Genomic DNA, 24458 nt, shown 5'->3' on the forward strand with positions numbered 1-24458 from the left:
TGACAAGGACCACCTAGATTCTGAAATCAGGTACCTGGGAAAGTGTTGTGGAAGGAAATGAAAACACAGAGTCGCTCAATCATCACAAGATTATCAGCCAAAAGCACTCCATTCTTTCTGTGGAGCTACATTAAATAAATTAGGCACAATCTAGGGCAGACAAGATACTCAATCTATATCATGATCATCCAAGAAAATGAAAGAGATCCTACATACAGTAAAAGGCAGCCGTGGTCTCATTGTTCCCAGTTACCTAACTACTGGAATCCTGCAATCAAAGAAGGCATTGCAATCAGAATGTATAATAATATCTTTAACCAGAATGGTAACCACATGCAGATGGGCATTCAATCCTGAAACGCTAGAGGGAAGTATGGAGAGTTATCTAACATCTGATGGAATCAGCATTGCTTCTATTGTTCCTCCATCATAGGCACTGACTAATTTGTGGTAGCATTTGGACAACATAATTCGGCCAAATACCTTAGATAGTATCACATGGCCTATTAGAACAGTGGTGAACTCCTGACGAAGAAGGCAGAGGAAGTCGTTGAAAGCTTGAGTAAAGGAAACCTGATGTGGCAAGAAATCCAAGAAACATTTACCCGGGAGAGCAGTTATCATAACCACGAACCTAATCCCAACTTGATCAGGCGACACAGTTCCATAGATTATCTCTGCGAACTTGGGTTCAGATGTTGGCTTTACATAGAAGCTCAAGGTGGTGAAATCCTACTTTGACCATTCACATCGCACTTTCTGGACCCAACGGCAAGACGACTCAGTTGGAGGCACTCGGGATACCGTGAACCCGGAGCTGAGCATCAGCTGTCGGGTGACGGGTGGGCGCTGTCCTCGCTCAGGGTTGGTCCGCACGAGGCAGCTGGGCAGACAGTCGCTACAGGAACTCCCTGGAGCGGCGGTACGAGGACCTCTTCTCCTCGGACGAGGCCCCCGAGTCCGCCTCCTCCGTGGGCGGCAGCATCCTCGTCGTCTCCGTCGGGGAAGTCCTCGGCGAGCTCGAGGTGGGCACCCCGGGAGCAGCGCCCTTGTTCCGGGACTTGGACCTGTGTGCAGAGCAGAGGGTCACGACTCCGCTGTGCTGGTATTAAATTACTTTTCGAATACTGGGGGTTGTCTGGTTGTGGTTAAATACAATGCCTGACAAATAACTCAATACAGTCAAAAGATACGGCCTTTTGCCACATATATTGATAACCACAAACTCACTCATTAAGACCCATAGCCTATTTCCCATTTACCTAGAATTCAGCAGGAACCTAGGTTTCACAGTACAAATAAAGGAAAAAAATTATAAAATTGTTAATTTTCAATTATACTTCTTTTGTCCTTTACTGTCCGACTTCAAAATTAAAATTAAAAATTCTCGAACGTCTTGGACTCATTGGGGTCGATGTCTTGCCAGTATGAATGTGGATAACAGGCAAAAACCGTCGAGAGTTCACGGATTGGATGAACTGTCTATGTACGTATTTAACCTTATACAGAACCCTCCATGCATGAGTCATTCTCACACCTGACCAGTTTTCTTACATTGTGTGTGCATTGTGGCTGCCAACAAAAATCTGCCGCAGCAATAAATTAATACACCATATCATCATCGCTGTACCTGACTTTTCCTGACTTGTGGCTACGCCTACACCTACATATATACTCCGCAAGTCACCTTCCGGTGTGAGGCGGAGGGTACTCTCTGTACTACTGTCACTTGTCCCTTTCCTGTTCCAGTTGCGAATAGTTCGAGGGAAGAACGATCTCCAGTAAGCCTCCGTGTGGGCTCGAAACTCCCTAATTTTATCTTCATAATCTTATCGAGTTATACGCAGGAGGAAGCAATATTCGCTGAAGCGCCAAAGAAACTGGTATAGGCTCAAAAAAATGGTTCAAATGGCTCTGAGTACTATGGGACTCAACTGCTGAGGTCATTAGTCCCCTAGAACTTAGAACTAGTTAAACCTAACTAACCTAAGGACATCACAAACATCCATGCCCGAGGCAGGATTCGAACCTGCGACCGTAACGGTCTTGCGGTTCCAGACTGCAGCGCCTTTAACCGCACGGCCACTTCGGCCGGCAAAAAATGGCTCTGAGCACTATGGTCATTAGTCCCCTAGAACTTAGAACTACTTAAACCTAACTAACCTAAGGACATCACACTACACCCAGTCATCACGAGGCAGAGAAAATCCCTGACCCCGCCGGGAATCGAACCCGGGACTGGTATAGGCTTGCGTATTCAAATGCAGAGATATATAAAATGGCAGAGTACGGCGCTACGGTCGGCAACACCTATGTAAGACAACAAGTGTCTGGTGCACTTGTTAGATCGGTTACTGTTGCTACAGTGGCACGTTATCAAGATTTAAGTGAGTCTGGACGTGGTGTTATAGTCGGCGCACCAGCAATGGGACACAGCATCTCCGAGGTAGCGATGAAGTAGGGATTTTCCTGTACAACCATTTCACGTGTGTACCGTGAATATGAGGAATCCGGTAAAACCTCATATCTCCAACATCGATGCGACCGGAGAAAGATGCCGCAAGAACGAGACCAACGACGACTGAAGAGAATCGTTCAACGTGACACAAGTGCAACCCTTCCGCAAATTGCTGCAGATTTCAATGATGGGCCATCAATAAGTGTCAGCGTGTGAACCATTCAACGAAACGTAATCGACATGGGCTTTCGGAGCCTAAGGCCGACTCGTGTACCCTTGAGGGCTGCACAATACAAAGCTTTACGCCTCGCCTCGGAACGTCATCACCGACACTGGACTACTTATGCCTGTAAACATGTTGCCTGGTCGTACGAGTCTCGTTTCGAATTGTATCGAGCGGATGGACGTGTAGGCTATGGAGACAAATTCATGAACCAATGCACCCTGCATGTCAGCAGGGGACTGTTCAAGACAGTGGAGGCTCTATAATGGTGTAGGGCGTGTGCAGCTGGAGTGATATGTGGGCCCTGATACGTCTAGATACGACTCTGACAGATGATACGCACGTAATCATCCTGTCTGATCACCTGCATCCATTCATGTCCACTGTGCATTCCGATGGACTTGGGCAATTCCAGCGGGACTATGCGACACCCAACACTCTTCTGAATTTAAATAATTTCGCTGGCCACCAAACTCCCCGCACATGAACATTATTGAGGATATCTGGGATGCCTTGCAACGTGCTGCTCAGAGATCTCCATCCCCTAGTACTCCTACTTGTACAACTTGGTGCCAAAGAATATGAACGGCTTTTTACAAGAAAGTCAACCTGTGCGCAACAAGTTCTATGATTCATAAGACAGTGTACTTGAACGGCACAACTAAACTCAGTGCTATACAGTTGCAGAACTACTATCCCGAAACACCAAGCCTCCAGTTTGATTTTGTGGTATATTAAATCATATGAAATTGTTCGAAGTGCCTTATTTGAAAATTATCATCATGAGTTAATTGGAGAACAGACTCGTGAAGATGACATCTTAGATATGGTGGTGGCAAACAGACCCAAACGTTTCGACTCAGTGCAGAACAGCAATATACAAGCTCCAGTCTGATGTGTGCTTAAAATTCTACATTGGTCAGATAGGCGGAAGGTTCGAAAATAGGTACAAAGGCCACCTTGATGGTTTAGACTAGGAAACTTGAACAAATATACATTTGCAGTCCACACTGCAGAAGGAAACCATTCAGTGAGAAACATTGAGAGAAACGTGAAAATATTACAATTAGCAGAAAAAGGAGCCACTGTGAATCTGTTAGAGCAAATAGAAGTAAACACAGAGAAAACAGTTCCCCTGATAATATCCTTGATGAGCAGACTCAGTTTGTAGCACTCATTTCCTGACAAACTGGGAGGCACTGTTTTCCACACTCCAATATAGACAATGTTTGTACGCCTGTTGTGTATCAAGTAAAATATTGTACAATATTGCATGTCTCTACAATAGCCAACATTATTTACGGAGCTAAATATTAATAAATTTTAGTATATTTTCAAGATCACTCTTCAAATAGCACCTAAGGATATCACACACTTTCTTACCCACATTTATTTATCTATCGTTGTATGAAAGAAGTTTGTAATTATCTGCCTGTATTTAATGCCTTACACTTAATGTAAAGAACTTCTTCAGCTTAACACAAATATAATTTAGGTGTCCTTTCCGAAAAAGCCATACCTTTGCCTCATTGTATCGCAGCGTCTTTGACACTTATGAACTCTGTAAATTTGGAAATTTGTGATAAGTTCTATGGGACCACACTGCTGAGGTCATCGGTTCCTAAGCTTACACACTAGTTAATCTAACTTAAACTAACTTACGCTAAAGCCATCACACACACACCCCTGCCCGAGGCAGGGCTCGAACCTCCGACAAGGCGCCTTAGACCGCACGGCTACCCCGCACGGCTCTGTTTTGTAAATTCTGTATTTGTCTTCATAGTTTTAAATCAAAACATGTGGTGCACATTTGAAATTCGTTTTGTGACCAAACTATATAATAGTTTTACAATGCAAACAGACATGTGTGATGGTGAAAATCGAACATCTTTGCATATATTTCGTTGGAAGAAAACTGCAAAAACGAATGAACCAGATGGGAATTTCACGTAAGTTGTTTTCTAACACAAATTTGTAGCACAACCATCTTTGTTACACGTTTGTAATTGTGTATTACCGTTTATCGTTGGCAGCTCGATAATAAACCGACGCATCGTTTGTTTTGACGAAAACACGGAAGCCGTCTGACGATTAATTGTGTCAAATCGAAACAGGTAACAGTACTTTTTGAATAACATAACCTAAAACCAGTTTGTAGCTTCTTGCTGTACGCCTCTAACAATTTATTTCATAGAACTTGACTAGAAGAAGGGATCGGTTGGTAGGACATGTTCTGAGGCATCAAGGGATCACCAATTTAGTATTGGAGGGCAGCGTGGAGGGTAAAAATCGTAGAGGGAGACCAAGAGATGAATACACCAAGCAGATTCAGAAGGATGTAGGTTGCAGTAGGTACTGGGAGATGAAGAAGCTTGCACAGGATAAAGTAGCATGGAGAGCTGCATCAATCCAGTCTCAGGACTCAAGACCACAATAAACAACAGCCACAGTCTCCAATTCTTTATTTGAGAAAACTGCCGTAAACTTTCTGTTTGTTCGAAAATGAAAGCTTACAATAAGTGTATATTACAAGATTTGACACACAACAGTGAGAAATTGACCATTAATGTGTAAACATTAAAAGATGAGTCTTGTTTAGCGAGAAATGAAGAGATGCTTCTTGCGAATTTACAGGTCCGACAGGGAAAGAAAGGACTGAGGAAGTTGCTGGCGTGGAAGGTGCGAATAAAGCAAGTTGGCAGTGTGTGGGGCATTAGCTCGGCGATAGCTGTGAGCGTGGCTGTGGGTACCCACCTTCTTTTCCTGAGAACGAGGCCTCCCACGCCGTTTCCACCCCCGCTGACTGGTACCGGGATGGTGGTTCCGCCCCCGCCGCCGCCGCCAGAAGACGACGAGGACGAGGTGGGCGTGGCAGACTGCTGCTGCGGCTTGGGCTGGAGGCTCACCTGCGACACGTCCGCCGCCGACGCTCCTCCAGCCGCCGCGTCGGGGGCCGCCTCCGGCGCGGGGGCGGGGGTGGGGGCGGGGCCGAGCCTCTGCACGATCTCGGCCAGCATCTCCTCCATGCGGCCCACCTGCGCAGTGCCACACTGCTGCTCACTGTGCTCTGGTACACTGGACGGTGGACAATAGGGGGCGTACAGTGTTACTTGGCTCCTAGCTGGGAGGGAACGACGGTAGTGGTGGGGTCAGTGCAGTAGGGGAATGTGCACTTCTGAAGCGGAACATTATGAAATAGTTTCGCGTTGTGCGACCTCGCACTGATGTCGGCTGTTTGCGACACATGGAAATTTTTGCCTGACAGGGACTCGAACCTGCATTTCTCGCCCATCACAAGCAGTCAGCCTAACCACTTCTGCATCCGATCGTACCTCCAGTACCGATCAAACTTCCATATATCACCTACGCACAACCTTTTCCTTTTCTTTTTCTTTTTTGTAACTGGTTTGATGCTTCCCGCCACGAATTTCTCTTCTGCACCAACCTCTTCATCTCAGAGTAGCACTTGCAACCCACATCCTCAATTACTTGTTGAATGCATTCCAAGTTCCGTTTTCCTCTATAGATTTTACCCTCTACAGCTCCCTTTAGTACAATGGAAGTTACTGTCTGACAGATATCCTACCATTCCGTTCTTCCTCCTTGTCACTTCCTCTCCTATTTTGCGTAGTACCTCCTAATTCCTTACCCTATCAGTCCACCTAATTTTCAATATTCTTCTGTAGCGTCACCTCTGAAAAGCTTCCATTCATTTCTTTTCCAGTTTTCACTACCATACAATTGATGTGCTCCAGACATACATTCTCAGAAATTTCTTCCTCAAATTAAGGCCTATATTTGATACTAATACACTTTCCTTTGCCAGGGATTCCCTTTTTGCCAGTGCTGGTCATCTGTCATCGGTCCCTAAGCTTTCACACTAATTAATCTAACCTAACTAACATACGCTAAGGACGACACACACACACACACACACACACACACACACACACACACACACACCCATGCCCGTTGGATTACTCGAACCTCCGACGGGAGGAGCCGCGCGGACCATGACAAGGCGCCTTAGACCACGCGGCTATCCAGCGCGGCAGATCTGCTTTCTATGTCCTCCTTTGTCCGTCCGCCATGTGTTATTTTGTTGCCTAGGTAGCAGAATTCTTGAACTTCATCTACTTCGTGATCACCAATACTAATGTTAAGCTCTTCGCTGTTCTCAATTACGATACTTCTCATTAATTTCGTCTTTCTTTGATTTACTCTCAGTCCATATTCTGTACTCATTGGACTGTCCATTCCAGTCAGTAGATCCTGTAATTCTTCTTCACCTCCAGTGAGGATACAAATGTCATGAGCGAATCGTATCATTGACATCCTTTCTCCTTGAATTTTGATACCACACTTCAACATTTTATTTCCGTCATTGCTTCTTCGCTACATAGATTGAACAGTAGAGGTGAAAGAATACTCCCTGTCTTACACACGTTTTAATTCGAGCACCTCGTTCTCTTATTGCTCTCTCTTGGCTCTTGTTCACAATGTATATTACCCGTCTTTCCCTGTAGCTTACCCCTATTTTTCTTAGAATTTAGAACATCTTGCTCTATTTGACATCGTCGAACGCTTTCTCCAAGTCGACAAATCCTATAAACATGTCTCTATTTTTCTTTAGTCTTACTTCCATTATCAACTGCAACACCAGAACTGCCTCGTTCTAACGCCAAACGTAACACCATCATACTTAATTTTCTTTTCCATTCTTGTGTATACTATTCTTGTCAGCAACTTGGATGAATGATCCGTTCAGCTGATTGTGCAATAATTCTAGCAGTTGTAGGCCCTTTTAGTCTTCGGAATTGCGTGGATCTTGTTTTTCCGGAAGTCAGATAGTATATCACCAGACTCGTACATTCTATACTCCGTGAATAGTGGTGTTATTGCCACAACCCTTATGTTGGCACAATTAATGATTCCCCTACAGGGAGACAAATCTTACATCCTCATTTTAGGACATCTGGCCAACGATACATCATTGATGGTTACATTGTACGTGTTTATGCACTGTCTGTATCGTTACAATACATTGCTCTTTGGACACGTATTCAAGTCCGAATAGCATTGTATTGTGAAAATACACTGTACAAACGCATGCAATGTAACCACCAATGACGTATCCATGCCTCAACATGCTAAAATGACGATATGAGATATGTCTCCCTATGCGGAAATCACGAATTGTGCGAGCATAAAGGTTGTGACTTGCTAACATATGACAACCTGGAGCGGTCCTGGAGGCTTTCTCGGACAGCCGGAGTGGTTAAGGCGACTGCTCCCGATAAATGGGAAATCTATGTTCGAGTTCGAGCTCGTCACAAATTTCATGTATCGCAAACAGCTGACATGATGCATAGTTGCAGAATGCGAAAATATTTCGTAATATTTACGACTGCTGTGATTACGGTGAAATTGCAGCACAAGGAACGATTTATTTTCATGTGATTTATAAATCTTTTTTGTTATTCTTATTGTCATCTAAAAATTAGCTTCTTCTCCAAAAACACAGTGTATTTTACACAGTTTCACCTAATCAAGACGCTAATACAGCTGTAATTGCAAATGCAATAGGATCGTAAAAAGTCTATTATTAAACAAACCATTTAGGGAAAGTGAGGGATATACAAATAAACGTGTGGTTCCATCATTTACGTTATTATAAAACCATATTAATTGTTATTTCGTCAGCTATCGATGGCAATTGAACAAATTTACATTTTTACTGAAAAATGCGGTTAAGAAAGCTTCTGATGTTAATTAACTATATGGCAAAATACTCTCCAATTTCAGTGGCATGATTTGCCAAAAACATGTTTCGATAGCTCGAACCGTTTATCAGATATGAGGAGTGTTATGAATACTTCGGTCTCAATCCATTCTTTGTGGAAACGGTCGGAAGTGAGTGCACTACGAACGATCCATTATCTCGAGATAGATATAGGTCTCGTCTCAAAAGATTAAGAAAAAATTAAATATATCTACGGTTCGAATGCAGCAAAGTACCGGAAGATTATAATCAAAGTGCAGCTAATCAGAGGTATCCACCAGTGTGGGTTGTAATTATCGTACGGCAGGGAAACTTGGTGGATATGCTAATGTTTCGATGTGCAGAACCTATTTAACCGGAAAAAATTCGTTTCAGTTTTAGCCATCAGGTGCTAATCTAGTGCTGTATGCTGTTTATATGACGGTATAAAATCCATGGCGTAATTTCACGACTCATAACGTGAGTGAACAGTATGGCAATCGAGAAGAGAATCCTTGCGCTGTCAGTAAAACTGTTTGTGTGAAGTCGGCAATTACAGTGCTCCAGTGAGAGAGTATCGCCGATTGAAAAGTCTGAGGAGAAATCCGATGTCATTCAGTGGTTTATACAAGACGATAATGAAACTGAAAAGCTCGAGTCAGCTTGGTGTGGCACCTGGGAGAGGAAGGCGTCCTGTCCCGACGGAAGTTACGGACGAGGTCACTGTTGCTGTAAGTGAGCATGCAGGATGTTCCTCGCTCGTGCACGATCAACAGGACGGAAAGTTTTGTGGTTTGTTTTACACTGGTACCCGTACAAGATCCAGACAGCGCAGCAACTGAAACCTTACAGTCCCCAGCAACTTTCTAAATTTGCTCTTCGGTTGTTGGCACATATGGAAAAATGGAAATGATCGTATGGAATTGTTGGCTGGGATGGTGGTGGTGGTGGTGGTTAGTGTTTAACGTCCCGTCGATAACGAGGTCATTAGAGACGGAGCGCTAGCTCGGGTTAGGGAAGGATTGGGAAGGAAATCGGCCGTGCCCTTTCAAAGGAAGCATCCCGGCATTTGCCTGAAACGATTTAGGGAAATCACGGAAAACCTAAATCAGAAACTTCCTGGCAGATTAAAACTGTGTGCAGAGTGAAGGTCTCATTCTGGAAACATCCCCCAGGCTGTGGTTAAGCCATGTCTCCGCAGTATCCTTTCTTTCAGGAGTGCTAGTTCTGCAAGGTTCGCAGGAGAGCTTCTGTAAAGTTTGGAAGGTGGGAGACGAGATACTGGCAGAAGTAAAGCTGTGAGTACCGGGCGTGAGTCGTGCTTCGGTAGCTCAGTTGGTAGAGCACTTGCCCGCGAAAGGCATAGGTCCCGAGTTCGAGTCTCGGTCGGGCACACAGTTTTAATCTGCCAGGAAGTTTCATATCAGCGCACACTCCGCTGCAGAGTGAAGGTCTCATTCTGGGAACCTAAATCAGGATGGCCGGAGACGAGATTGAACCGTCGTCCTCCCGAATGCGAGTCCAGTGTGCTAACCACTGCGGTTAGCTGGGAGGCCCCATTCGGGGCAGTTCGGCCGACGTTTGGTAAGTCCTTTTTAGGTGACGCCACATCGGCGACTTGCGAGTCAATGATGATGAAAATGATAATGAAGGACACACAACCCACTCCCCTCTCGGGAATCGAACCCGGGACCCCGCATGGTAGGCGGTCTGTGCTACGGCTAAGCAACGGAGGCGGACGTTAGCACATATAAAAGCTGGGCAACAGTCTATGGATTGATGAACCACATTTTACGCTACATGGTGGAGTGATTACACAGAACGGCCGAATTTCAAGTACTGTTGAACCGCATGTTGTGCATGAAGAGTGTATGTGAGTGTGTGGTGTTGCTTCACGAGCACCTTTATACTCGGTCCGTTGTTCTTTGAAGAGACACACCCAGAGGGTCTGTCAGGTGTGACGAGACGTCTGCGAGTTACCGCGAGCTCCTTGTACAACGTGTGATTCCTGCATTGGAAGAACAACTGTGTGGAAGTCACTGCTCTCTTGCAAGATGCGGCAACACCTCATGTCACCCGCCAAGTGAAAGATCTGCTTAAGGGGCTCCGGAAAGGCTCAAAATCATGAAAAGTTCAATTTTTACTTTTTTGCGTTTTCTGACTCTGCAGACTATTACCTTTTAGTAGATATATAATTTATTCAATTCCGAAGACTACAACTATTTTTAATTTTTTTTTTTTTTTTGAAATGTGTTCTACATGGGCATGACCCACTGTGGCGCTGTTAAACTGCTGTCAAATGGTGTTATTATTAACGTCCGTGTTCATCAGGTACATTTTAGTGATGTGAGATAAAGTATGTGTTGTGGCTAACCTGTGATGGTTCAATACATATCGCTGGTGTGATTGTCGATTGTTTCATGTTTATTTACTCTGTCGTTATCTCGAAAATATTCGTAATTAATTCTGTTTCTTGAGTCTCTGTTTTGTTGAAGTATAACAATGAGTAAAAGTAAAGTTATTAGAAATCCTCTGAAGGCTTTTAAGAAAAGGAGAAATGTTGGAAAGCCAAAGGTATGTGTTATTACTGTAAACAATAAAGACGATGAAAATCCCCAACATAGCTTGTGTCCCAAAGAAGAAGACAGTTGGTGTAAATATAACAAAGGATTGCTAACTGGTGAAGTGTACACTCATAAGCATAGTCTGCCTCATGCAATAATGGAGGTGATAAAACCTATTTTCAGAGACTTAGCAGCACCTGAACTGTTGAAAAAGTGTATTCACGGAAAAACTCAAAACCTCAATGAAAGTGTAAATAGTGTTATATGGTCGAGAATCCCCAAGCCTGTATTTGTTGGAATAGAAAGACTTCACTTTGGTGTGTATGATGCTGTAGCGACTTTCAATGATGGCAACATTGTAAGGTGCAAGGTATTTAGAAATATGGGAATGAAGATAGGTTCTAACATGGTACGAGCGATGCTTGCTTTAGACAAGGAACGCCTTCGGGCTGCAGACAGGGCTGTAAAGAGTCTAGAAATACAAGCAAGAGTAAACAGGAGGAGGAACAAGAGGAAGCTGGAGGAGGAGTTTGCAGAGGATGAAGATAATCCATCCTATGGACCTGGAATGCACTAAAAAGTTAATCCAATCTTTGTCGCTCGATTCCCAAAACTTTTATTTTCTCATACTAATTACATGTTTTCTAAGGATCTTCCAAACATATTTGTTTCAAACTTTCAGTAAATGTTACACAGTACCTTCTGCATAATTTAACACAGCCTTTTTCCAAAAAACTGTATATTTTTGAATATATAAATAAAAAATTGCAAAAAAATGTTGTGAATTTTCATTACAATTGAAAAAAAATCATCTTTAATAACTGAACTAAAATTTTGTAAAATCCCTGTGTTAAGTTGTAGCCCATATTCCAATAAATAACCTGTAAAATGTTCAACTTCCTACCTCAAATACTTTGTGAGGAAAGATGTAATTTATAAGCGTTATTTTAACATTGCAAGTATAGGGCGTTCCGGAGCCCCTTAATGCAGCCTCCCAAAAACGTGTTACCTTCAAAGTTTTTTCCAAGATCTATGGTCTGCAATATCACCTGACCGGAATCCATGCGACTTTTGGCTGCGGGAGTATTTAAATGAATACCAGGGACACGTTCGGTCTCTACCTTACCTGAAGGCCAGTGAACAAGATCACGTTGCTGAGAATCCACTGGAACTGCTGCGAGCAACTGATCACGTCATTTTATGGATGAAGCATCTGCTCATATTGAACGAAATGTGTAAGCGGCGTTTAATAATGAAATCAACTTGTTTGACCTTTTCTGCCCGAGTCTGTTCCTAATCCACTACATGTGGAAACAATTCTATACGTCTTTCTTGCACTCACAGCGCCAGATTTGCACCTGGTGACCAAAATTATATCTCATTTTTTTTCCAGCGTCAGTTGGTTCTGCGTTAATGCAGTACAATATCTACAAAGTTTCTCTGCCATACTGTAGTTCTAGCTCGTGAGGGCCTCTGTGCGTAGGTGCATTTTATTTATAGACATCTTGTACAGTCCAACATCCACCGAAAGCTAAAAAATAGCGACCCCTATTTTTCACTGCAAAATATTTCAATTTCGCGCAGTACTTTACGTAACATACAAGTATCACAATAACTATGAGCATTGGTGAAATAATAGGCAGCTCATCATGAACCTGACAACGAGGGTATGAGATGTGATATAATAGTTTTCTTTTGGAATTGAAATGGAAATGAAGTCCCATGCTTCTTGACAGAGCGTAGGGGAACGATGCGGGAGACCAAGCATCGCCGTACTAGGCAAGGTCCTAATGGAAGTGGTTTGCCGTTGCCTTCCTCCGACCGTATTGGGGATGAATGAAAAATAGGTCACTACCTTACAACGAATTATTTACACTCACTTGTTACACAATGTCGACGAGGCACTAAGAAATAGTAGCCATGAGAAACCAATAAAAGATAAAATTCACCCCTGTAATGGTAAGACCATACAAATCATGCTGATCATTGTTACAGTGCACTTCAAAAATGTAACTAATGAATCGACATTGTTAAGGAAAGGTGAGGACGTGAGAGGGCAGTAATTGTCTATGCACGATAGGTGCAGAAGAGTGAAAATAATATCACTAAAATAGCTAAAAATAATTAAAAAATTAAAACAGTAGCCTAGAAACAAGGGATTTAGTGACCATATGCTAATATGTAGACCTTTTTTAAAACCAATGAATTATGCAAACAGTGAAATAATTTAAACTATATCATTTGTGAGTAAAACTAGGGGATTCAAAGCTAGGTCATTGTTTCAAATGATTAACTTCACAATGGAAGTGGGAGGAGTTTATCAGGTGAGGCACACACTGTAGGTTAGGCATTTTAGGGAATGGTATGAATGGGTTTACGGTAACAATTGTTCTATTTGGAGTTTTTGAAGGTAAATTAGGCCACTATTGTTAATTATATGATTGACAATTGAAACGATTCTGTAAATGTGGAACCAAAAAATGTCAGATATGAGTCATTCTCAATTTGGATCGCCTTGTGGATCTGTAAATTAGGTTTTGTAAGAAGTCTTACTCAATCTCGTCGTCTCTGATATCAGAAACAACTTTCTCAAATACATAAGTGAGGGTCAGCAGGCTCAATAGAAGTTTGGGAGTGAGATGAAGCAATAATGCTTGGCGGCCAGTGGTTACAACTGGAAATAAGTCACAATAAAGATATTTGTTGATGAAACTCATTGTAAATAATCCGTCACAATTTGAGAAGAACAGTGATGTCCATACCAACAACAATAGAAGAGAAAAGTCTTCATTACCCATTATTAAAGCTGTCAGTGGCTCAGAAAGGACTCCAATATACAGTAACAAAAATTTTAGATCATTTTCCCAATAACATAGAATGCCTGACAGGTAGCAGAGCAAGTTTTAAATTTAACATACAGAATAATTTCTCCTGTCCATAGGCAGTTTTCTGTTTAGAAACTGATAACCTGTAAAAAAACACTACCATTTAAGTGTAGCTGCATGAGCCCTTTAAGTATAGCTGCACGAGCAGAAAGTAAAATTTAATGTGTTCATTAAGGTTAACACTAATCATGTACTCATATAGACATCATATTTCTGCTAAAAGAATCATTCAAATTCTCGAACTATGCAGCTAGGAGGAGAAGATATCAGAATCTGGGAATTTACTATTATTTAGTATTGACAGGGTTATTTCTGGGGTATAGCTGGTAACTGTTCATTTTTTTATTAATTATTGTTTTTTGCTTATTTAGCACAAACACATTAGGACCTTAATGCTCTTTCTTATGTCTGATCAGGAGAAACACAAAAATTAAATGTCACAATAATTATAATTTTCACTATTAATAAAAATAATAAACTGCAATAACAATAATAATAATCATAATAACACTAATAATGATGAAAAACAATGGAGGATTTAACAATGATATAATTAGTTAATACATGACAAACTCAACACTAATTATTTCCATTGTTAACAAAAGTAATAATTTGCTGTAATATAATCATAGTAACAACCACAACAATAATAATAATAATAAATGGAAATGCAATGTGGCTAGGGCCTCCTGTCAGGTAGACTGCTCGCCTGGTGCAAGTCTTTCGAGTTGACGCCACTTCGGCGACTTGCGTGTTGATGGGGATAAATGATGATAAGGGCAACACAACACCCAGAAAATCTCCGACCCGGCCGGGAATCGAACCCAGGCCGTTAGGCATGACATTCTAGTAAAGGATGTTGTGTGCAACACTGGCTCGGTTTCAAATAATGCAGTACATGACCTAAGTTCATGGCTTGTAGAAAATAAACTAACGCCAAATCACAGTAAGACTCAGTTTTTACAGTTTCTAACACACAATTCGACAAAACCTGAAGTTTTAATTTCACAGAATGGGCATATGATTAGTGAAACTGTACAGTTCAAATTTCTAGGTGTTCAAATAGATAGTAAGCTGTCGTGGAGAGCTCACGTTCAGGATCATGTTGAACGACTTAATACTGCCATTATTACTGTTCGAACGTTATCAGAAGTGAGTGATCGTTCGACAGGAAAATTAGTCTACTTTGTTTATTTACATTCGCTTATGTCGTATGGTATTGTATTTTGTGGTAACTCTTCCCATTCAGGAGGATATTTTTGGCTCAGAAACGGGAGGTTCGGGCAATAAGTGGTGTAAGTTTACCAACCTCTTGTCGACCCCTGTTCACGAGTCTGGGTATTTCGACATTGGCCTCTCAACATGTATATCCCTTACTGTCATTTATTGTTAAAAATATGAGCTTATTCCCAAGAATAAGCAGCTTTCACTCGGTTCATACTCGGAAGAAATCAAACCTGCATTTGGATCGGAACTTCTTTAGCCCTGTTGCAAAAATGTGTGCAGTATGTTGCTGCATCCATTTTCAATAAGCTGCCACTCGAACTCAAAAATCTTAGCAGTAATCCACGCACTTTCAAATCCAAACTGAAGAGTTTCCTCATGGGTCACTCCTTCTATTCTGTCGAGGAGTTCCTTGAAAAATTAAGCTGATTCTTATTGCATTGTCGATTGCGTTTACTTAAAGCTATGGACTGACTTTTTCGGGTTCATAAAGATTTATTTTTATCTTTTATTATTTTTTTGTTGTAATTTCATGTACTGACACGTTCCATGACCTTGGAGATTCGCTACTCAATTTGGTCCTACGGAACTTGACGCGTAAATAAATAAATAAAAAATTGGTGTGGGTGTGAGGGTTGGCTAGTCAGCTGCAGCAAGAGAGAGCTATTGTGATGAAAGTGGGCCATTAGGTATTTTTTGAAGTTTGAAAGGATTTTAATTTTTATTCCTTATACAGAAAATGATTTAGATAACATGATAGTCTTGTGTAGTGGAACAGAGTATTTTACTTTGTTGGGAAAGAGTATTTTTTGCTGTATTTTTCAGACAGTAGTGTAAGGGTTGCAGATAAGTAGGAAGCAGTGCAATGATTGAGAAGACGATACAGCAGACACAGGATATGATAATCTCTACACTTATCAGCCTGTAGCCATGATAGTTCATCATAGACAGGAGTGGTATGGTCGAAATCATGTACATCATACATATGTTTTGCATTCAAGCATTCTTCGCCAGTTCGTGCTGACATGAGTTCTAATATGAAAGTTCATGGAAACCCACGTGAAGTTAATCATGGATGGAGAGTATTAATGACTCTGGAAGTTTCTCTTGAAGCTCAAGAGCAAATACTTTTTTATATATGCTTAGGCTAGGAAGGTAATTTTTCAATTGAAGAATAAGGTTTCCAGACAAAGGAATTTCGAGTCAGTGACATTAGGATAAAGGATTGGTGTTGAATAGCTCATGGGAATTAAGTACATGGGTTTGGTAATGTCATTTCTATGCAGTGGTATATTTTTACTTCTGGGATGGGTGGGGTGCTAGTATTGAATCTTTTATGAAGATTGTTTCAAACTTACACTGACTCAAATGGAAAGTGTTACACCATCAGGACTTTCACCAAACGCCACCAAACAAATACCCCATATTTTCCATGCAAGTCGGATATGTTATTCATGTTTCACACATACTCAAGTTTTTTTTTGCAGTACAGAGAGAACCCATTCCTACAAATGAAGAATGGTGTGCTAGTCTAACGGTACTGGAAATATTCACTAGGCAATTGTAGCACAACATGCTTAGAAAACATACACATGCAGCATATCGCCATCTTTCAGTTCTTGAGAAATGTGTAATGATTGGCATGAGGGACCTGGGATAATTGTGCTGACACATCACACGAACAGTCGACCGTCGTGCAAAGACTGCAGATCGATTGGGGGCAAGGTGAAGCAAGGACGACAGCATGGCAAGATCTCGTATGTGTCCACAAAGAAGAATTACACCCTGTAGAAATTGTAGTATTGTTAGACTGACTGACAAATGTACAGACAACAACAACTGAGATTTGGGCAAATGTTACAGGCAGAGTGTCAGCACTAACAGTTGGGAACAGACTCCTGGAAACTGGGTCAACATATCGATTTGCTATGTGTCGTTCACTGCTGACACCATTCTACAGACGACAGACACAGGCATAGCGTAAGGTCAGGTTCAACTATGGCACTGAGTGGCAGTTTGTGGTGTTCAGTGATGAGCCTCGCTTCCATTTGCGGTGGTCAGACTGATGGCAACATGTCTGTAGACGACTAACAAAAGGCCACAGGAAGCAACGATTCTCGAGACCCATACCTCCATTGTTCCCAGAGTTCTTGGGTGGGAAATATGGGATACAACAAGAGGACTGACATGGTAGTTGTTGAACAGAAGCATAATTCTCGCCAGTGTGTCAAGAATGGTGAATCCTGTTGTCATAACGTCCATGAGGAGGGCATATAATGGCATATTCCGCAGGAAAATGCAAAACCCCGAAATATGCTCATCTGGTCCCTTGCGTTGTCCATAAAGCATGTCTGGAATGCAGTGGTAGCACCCACTCATGCTAACATCCAGTCAGCAGCCAGCATTAATACAACTCATACAGGACGTTGAAGGAAAACCTTAGTTCTTCATGAATACAAGTCATACTCAACGTTGAAGAAGGACGTCAGTTCTGAATAATTTAATACCAGCTATGTGACAAACACCTCCACAATGTTTAATAAATACTAATAAATATTGGACTGGTGTTTCATGGTATATCTACTTTCGTGTTCATCACTATATACTGTGTGTAATGTGCATAAGTGCAGATATTTCTGTTGGTGACCGAGGACAGTATAATAAACAACATTACATAAGTCATCGGATTAAAAAAGGGTATAAGACAGGGATGTACTATTCAATATGTACTTCGAAAAAGAAATGATGGAAATAAAAGAAAGGTTCAGAAGTGGAATTACATAAGTATTTACATCATTTTCAGACTAATAATTATAGCTATTACAAGTCATACGTTTTCAAGTTGATTAATACTTCCCACTATGTGTCGCATGAGCAAGCCATTAATGTTTATTGTACCCTGGGAAGCAGGTCAGTTATTGAAGTGTGGATGTATGGTCTCAAAACGGTCAATCTATACTAACAGGCTGCAGCTGTTACAAGTGATATGTTTTCAAGTTGGTTAATACCTTGCACTACGTGTAGCAAGAACAAGCAATTCATGCTTATTATCCCCTGAGAAGAAGGTCAGATGTTGAAGTGTGCATACATGCTCGCATAAAGGGCAGTCCATACTAACAGGTGTAGTCCACTTAGTGGCGCAGAAAAAAAATCAGATCATAAAGTTTGTAGCTTGTTTATGGGAAGACTGCTGAACACATATAAAAAACAACCAACACACCAATCTGTATAGATATTAACACATCAAATACAAAACTATCTGCACTTATCCCTGTTACGTACCGCATCTAGCTTCATATATATGTTATGGAAGTCTAGGCACATCCAGAAGATTACATTGCAACATCCATTTAGAAAAAATTATTGTGTTCATACTATTGTGAACAATTTACTCTCAGTAATATGAAATACGAGTAATTACATGTATAGCCTGTTTACCGTGATGTGTTGTTGGGATCTGTTATGACTATTATGTAGGCAAGCAAAATTATGCGCTATTTATGCAGTACGGTGCTGGTTGCATAGTATGTACAGCAAATGAGAATAAATAAGTTGTACATTAGCTAAGTAAGAAATGAGAGAAAGTGGCTGCAACTATGTAAGTGACCATGTATATCACATCTTTCCCAGTTCAATTGAGTAATGTTTTTGTGTGCAGTACTAGCTTCCATTGCCTACCCTGATGGCTATCTGATGCAGTGCTTACCTTCTGGTGTAACCGCTGGACCTCGAGTTTGACGTCGACCTTGAAGTCCATGATGTTGGCCACGAGGTCCTTGTACTCTGCCGGAGGCAGCATGGAGGCCACCCCTGAGACGACGGGGTGAGGCGTGGGTGGGGGGTCGTTCAGCCTCTGCTCCACACTGCGGACCATGCCGCTGTCGCACGACTCCACCTGCAAAGTGCCGACATCACCAGCTCACGGTTCTCACTAAAGATACTGCTGTCACATGACAAAAGATATGGCTGTCACATGATACCACTTGTACAGCAGCAACATCACCAACTCACAGTTGTCACTAATGATACCGCTGTCATATGACAAAAGATATGGCTGTCAAACGACATCACCTGTAAAGCAGCAACATCACCAGCTCACGGTTCTCACTAAAGATACTGCTGTCACATGACAAAAGATATGGCTGTCATGTGATACCACTTGTACAGCAGCAACATCACCAACTCACAGTTGTCACTAATGATACCGCAGTCATATGACAAAAGATATGGCTGTCAAACGACATCACCTGTAAAGCAGCAACATCACCAGCTCACGGTTCTCACTAAAGATACTGCCGTCACATGACAAAAGATATGGCTGTCACATGATACCACTTGTACAGCAGCAACATCACCAACTCACAGTTCTCACTAATGATACCGCTGTCATATGACAAAAGATATGGCTGTCAAACGACATCACCTGTAAAGCAGCAACATCACCAGCTCACGGTTCTCACTAAAGATATTGCTTTCACATGACAAAAGATACGGCCTGCAAAGCGCTGCAATCTCCATCTCACATTTAGTGCTAAATGTGCCGCTGTCACATGACATTAGCAAAGCCCCCATGCATCCCTGGCAAAACGGCCAAATCTGCACCCGAACACCCACACAACTATACCTTTATGACTTTTAGACACAGATTTAGCAATAATTATGTAAGTAGGTTTAATAATAATGAAAAACATAGGAACGTACAGGGTGATTCAAAAAGAATACCACAACTTTAGGAATTTAAAACTCTGCAACGACAAAAGGCAGAGCTAAGCACTATCTGTCGGCGAATTAAGGGAGCTATAAAGTTTCATTTAGTTGTACATTTGTTCGCTTGAGGCGCTGTTGACTATGCGTCAGCGTCAGTTGATGCTAAGATGGCGACCGCTCAACAGAAAGTTTTTTGTGTTATTGAGTACGGCAGAAGTGAATCGACGACAGTTGTTCAGCGTGCATTTCGAACGAAGTATGGTGTTAAACCTCCTGATAGGTGGTGTATTAAACGTTGGTATAAACAGTTTACAGAGAATGGGTGTTTGTGCAAAGGGAAAAGTTCTGGACGGCCGAGAACGAGTGATGAAAATGTAGCACGCATCCAGCAAGCATTTGTTCGCAGCCCAGGAAAATCGACTCGCAGAGCTAGCAGAGAGCTGCAAATTCCACAATCAACTGTATGGAGAGTCCTACGAAAAAGGTTAGTTATGAAACCTGAACGTCAACTACCCGAGGCGATGGATCGGCCGCCAGGCAGCCCGTGACAGAGCACTTCATCACTGGCCTCCAAGAAGTCCTGATCTTACCCCTGCGATTTTTTCTTATGGGGGTATGTTAAGGATATGGTGTTTCGGCCACCTCTCCCAGCCACCATTGATGATTTGAAACGAGAAATAACAGCAGCTATCCAAACTGTTACGCCTGATATGCTACAGAGAGTGTGGAACGAGTTGGAGTATCGGGTTGATATTGCTCGTGTGTCTGGAGGGGGCCATATTGAACATCTCTGAACTTGTTTTTGAGTGAAAAAAACCTTTTTAAATACTCTTTGTAATGATTTATAACAGAAGGTTATATTATGTTTCTTTCATTAAATACACATTTTTAAAGTTGTGGTATTCTTTTTGAATCACCCTGTATTGTCTAGTTAGATTTGATACCAGAACAACATGGGTTAAAGATTTAGTGCAGTGATGAAGAACGAAACTTAAGACATTCTACGATGTAGCAAGTTTCAGAGTTCCTTTTATGGTACAATAATAGAAAATACGTAAGGCTACTTCCAGTGGCCTTATGACATAAGATACTTCAACGATACAGATGACTTGCCTGTTTACGATGTTTCACTTTAGAAAATTGGAAATTTGTAGTGAGTTCCTATGGGACCAAACTGCTGAGGCCATCGACCCATAGGCTTACGCACTACTTAATCTAACTTAAAATAACTTACGATAAGGGCAACACACACACCCATGCCCGAGGGAGGACTCGAACCTACCTCGCACGGCTTCAGTTTAGATAAATGATTCCCACAGTGGTCTATATCCACCTTCAGCGGTCGACTGCAACCTGAACATGACCAATATAGACGAAAAAAAAGAAGGGAGGTGCATTGGGTGTAAATGGGGGTCCACGAGAGTGGATCTCATTTGGGCAAGTCGCTACCAAAATTCTGAATTCTCACAGAGATGATACTTGCTCACGTGCACGTCATTGCACATATCACTGACTAAGAGGGAGGGTGGAACAACTCTATATTTTAGATTTTCTGCCCGCAACATTCATCGACCTTTCTCTGAAGATGCGCACGATATCCTGGCGCTGCAAGTGATCAGTCAGGAACAGCTTCCTCTCTGAAGTAGAGATTTATTAATTTGTAACGTCACTTCGCAGTGGCTACACACACAAGTTTCTGTGTTACTTCGCTGAGTGGGCCGAAGTCTGCAGACTTCTGTTGACGTCTATCGATCCAGAACCAGGGAACCCTCGTTCATCCCTTTGTCAACAGACTATAGTTACCTAAAATGAATGTAGGGGAAAGGTTTGTCTGATGTGATTGAAGAAGGAACATGAATCGATTTAGAAGAGATAGGGGATCCAGTACTAGAATCAGAATGTAAGATAACTTTAAAGGACTTAAGATCAAGTAAGGAAGAAGGGATTGATCGATAACATTCCTTCAGAATTTCTAAAATCGTTAAGGGAAATAGCAACAAAATGACTATCTACGTTGATGTGTAGAATGTATGAGTCTGGCAATATACCGTCTGACTTTTGGAAAAATATCGCCCACACAATCCCGAAGGCTGCAAGAGCTCACAATTGCGAGAATTATCCAACAATCAGCTTAACAGCTCATGCATCCAAGTTGCTGACACGAATAATATACACAACACTGGAAGAGGAAACTGAGGATGTGTTAAATGACGATCAGTTTGGCTTTAAGAAAGGTAAAGGCACGAGAAAGGCAATTCTGACCTTTCCGTTGATAATAGAAGCAAGACTAAAGAAAAATCAAGAATCGTTCATAGGATTTGTCGACCTAGTAAAAGCGTTCAACAATGTGAAAGGGTGCAAGATGTTCGAAATTGTGAGAAAAATATGGGTAACCTGTAGGGAGAGGCGGGTAATACACAATATGCACAGGTGCCGAAAAGGAAAAATAAGAATGGAAGACCAAGAATGAAGTCATCGGATTAAAAAAGGGTATAAGACAGGGATGTACTATTCAATATGTACTTCGAAAAAGGAATGATGGAAATAAAAGAAAGGATCAGAAGTGGAATTAAAATTCGAAGTGCAAGGGTATCAATGATACAATTCGCTGATGACATTGCTATTCTGAGTGAAAGTGGAGAAGAATTACAAGATCTGCTGAATGGAATGAACAGTCTAATGAGTACAGAATATGGACTGAGAGTAAATCGACGGAAAATTAAAGTAATGAGAAGTAGCTGAAATGAGAACAGCGAGAAACTTAAAATCAGGATTGATGGTCACGAAGTAGATGAATTTAAGGAATTCTGCTATCTAGGCAGCAAAATAACCAATGATGGACGGAGCAAGGACGACATCAAAAGTAGACTAGCACTCGAAAAAAGGGCATTCCTGGCCACGAGAAGTCTACTAGTATCAAATGTAGGTCTTAATTTTAGGAACAAATTCCTGAGAATATACGTTTGGAGCACAGCATTGTATGTTACTGAAACATGGACTGTGGGAAAACCGGAACAGAAGATAATCGAAGCATATGAGATGTAGTGCTGCAGACGAATGTTGAAAATTAGGTGGCACGATAACGTATGGAATCAGGAGGTTCTGCGCAGAATGGGAGAGGAAAGGAATATGTCGAAAAAACCAGTCAGAAGACTGACGACTAAAAAAAAAAAAATCTGCGTCATATTGTTTGTCAGTGCCAGATTTTACGTTCTTATGAGGGTGTGCTGACAAGTAATACCTCCAAATTTTTATGTGAAAACTCTTAAAGCTATTTAAATAAACATTTTACATCTTTATTCTTCATATCCACATATTTATTTCTCAACTTGGTCACCCTGACGTTAAACATGTTTGGCCCAACGAGGGAGCGGTTTATTGATACAATCACTGTAGACAGTTTGACTCTGAGGTTCACAGAGCCACAATCCCACCTCTGCTTGCAGCGCTTCACCACTATCAAAGTGAAGTCGTCGAAAGTGTCCTTAAAGTTTTATAAACAGAAGGAAATCGGATGGGGACAAGTCGGGACGGTATGGAAGATGATCGATGAAAGTAAACCCAAGGCGTCGGGGTTGGGTTGTTTGGGGGAGGAGACCAGACAGCGAGGTCCTTTCAAAGGAAACATCCCGGCATCTGCCTGCAGCGATTTAGGGAAATCACGGGAAACCTAAATCAGGATGGCCGGACGCGGGATTGAACTGCCGTCCTCCCAACAAGGCGTCGGATTGCTGCAGATGTCCACATGTGTGGGCAAACTTTTCGAATTCGAAATTCCATCATAACATGCTATTTGTAATGCATCTACATCTACATCTACATCCACATCCATATCCCGCAAGCAACCTGACGGTGTGTGGTGGAGGGTACCTTGAGTACCTCTATCGGTTTTCCCTTCTATTCCAGTCTCGTATTGTTCGTGGAAAGAAGGATTCTCGGTATGCCTCTGTGTGGGCTCTAATCTCTCTGATTTTATCCTCATGGTCTCTTCACGAGATATACGTAGGAGGGAGCAATATTCTGCTTGACTCCTCGGTGAACGTATGTTCTCGAAACTTCAGCAAAAGCCCGTACCGAGGTACTGAGCGTCTCTCCTGCAGAGTCTTCCAATGGAGTTTATCTATCATCTCCGTAACGCTTTCGCGATTAGTAAATGATCCTGTAACGAAGCGCGCTGCTCTCCGTTGGATCTTCTCTGTCTCTTCTATCAACCCTATCTGGTACGGATCCCACACTGCTGAGCAGTATTCAAGCAGTGGGCGAACAAGCGTACTGTAACCTACTTCCTTTGTTTTCGGATTGCATTTCCTTAGGATTCTTCCAATGAATCTCAGTCTGGCATCTGCTTTACCGACGATCAACTTTTCCATTTTAAATCACTCGTAATGCGTAATCCCAGATAATTTATGGTATTAACTGCTTCCAGTTGCTGACCTGCTATATTGTAGCTAAATGTTAAGGGAACTTTCTTTCTATGTATTCGCAGCACAGCATCATCCGCAGAAAGCCTCAGTGAACTTCCGATGTCATCCACAAGGTCATTTATGTATATTGTGAATAGCAACAGTCCTACGACACTCCCCTGCGGCACACCTGAAATCACACTTACTTCGGAAGACTTTTCTCCATTGAGAAT

At 41.9% G+C, this 24458-nt stretch overlaps 1 protein-coding gene across 1 annotated transcript in view; it reads right to left on the bottom strand.

Annotated features, from left to right (window-relative positions):
• Positions 1–898: 898 nt before the first annotated feature.
• Positions 899–24458, bottom strand: part of LOC126209974 (potassium voltage-gated channel protein eag-like) — a 244250-nt gene continuing 220690 nt past the window's right edge. The window contains exons 12-14 of the mRNA XM_049939085.1: positions 18822–19010; positions 5436–5716; positions 899–1067 (exon numbers count right to left, since the gene is read on the bottom strand). Coding sequence (XP_049795042.1) covers positions 899–1067; positions 5436–5716; positions 18822–19010 — 639 coding nt within the window. The remainder of the gene's footprint in view (positions 1068–5435; positions 5717–18821; positions 19011–24458) is intronic.

This window comes from Schistocerca nitens, chromosome 10 (genome assembly GCF_023898315.1).
Source record: "Schistocerca nitens isolate TAMUIC-IGC-003100 chromosome 10, iqSchNite1.1, whole genome shotgun sequence".
Classification (NCBI taxonomy): domain Eukaryota; kingdom Metazoa; phylum Arthropoda; class Insecta; order Orthoptera; family Acrididae; genus Schistocerca; species Schistocerca nitens.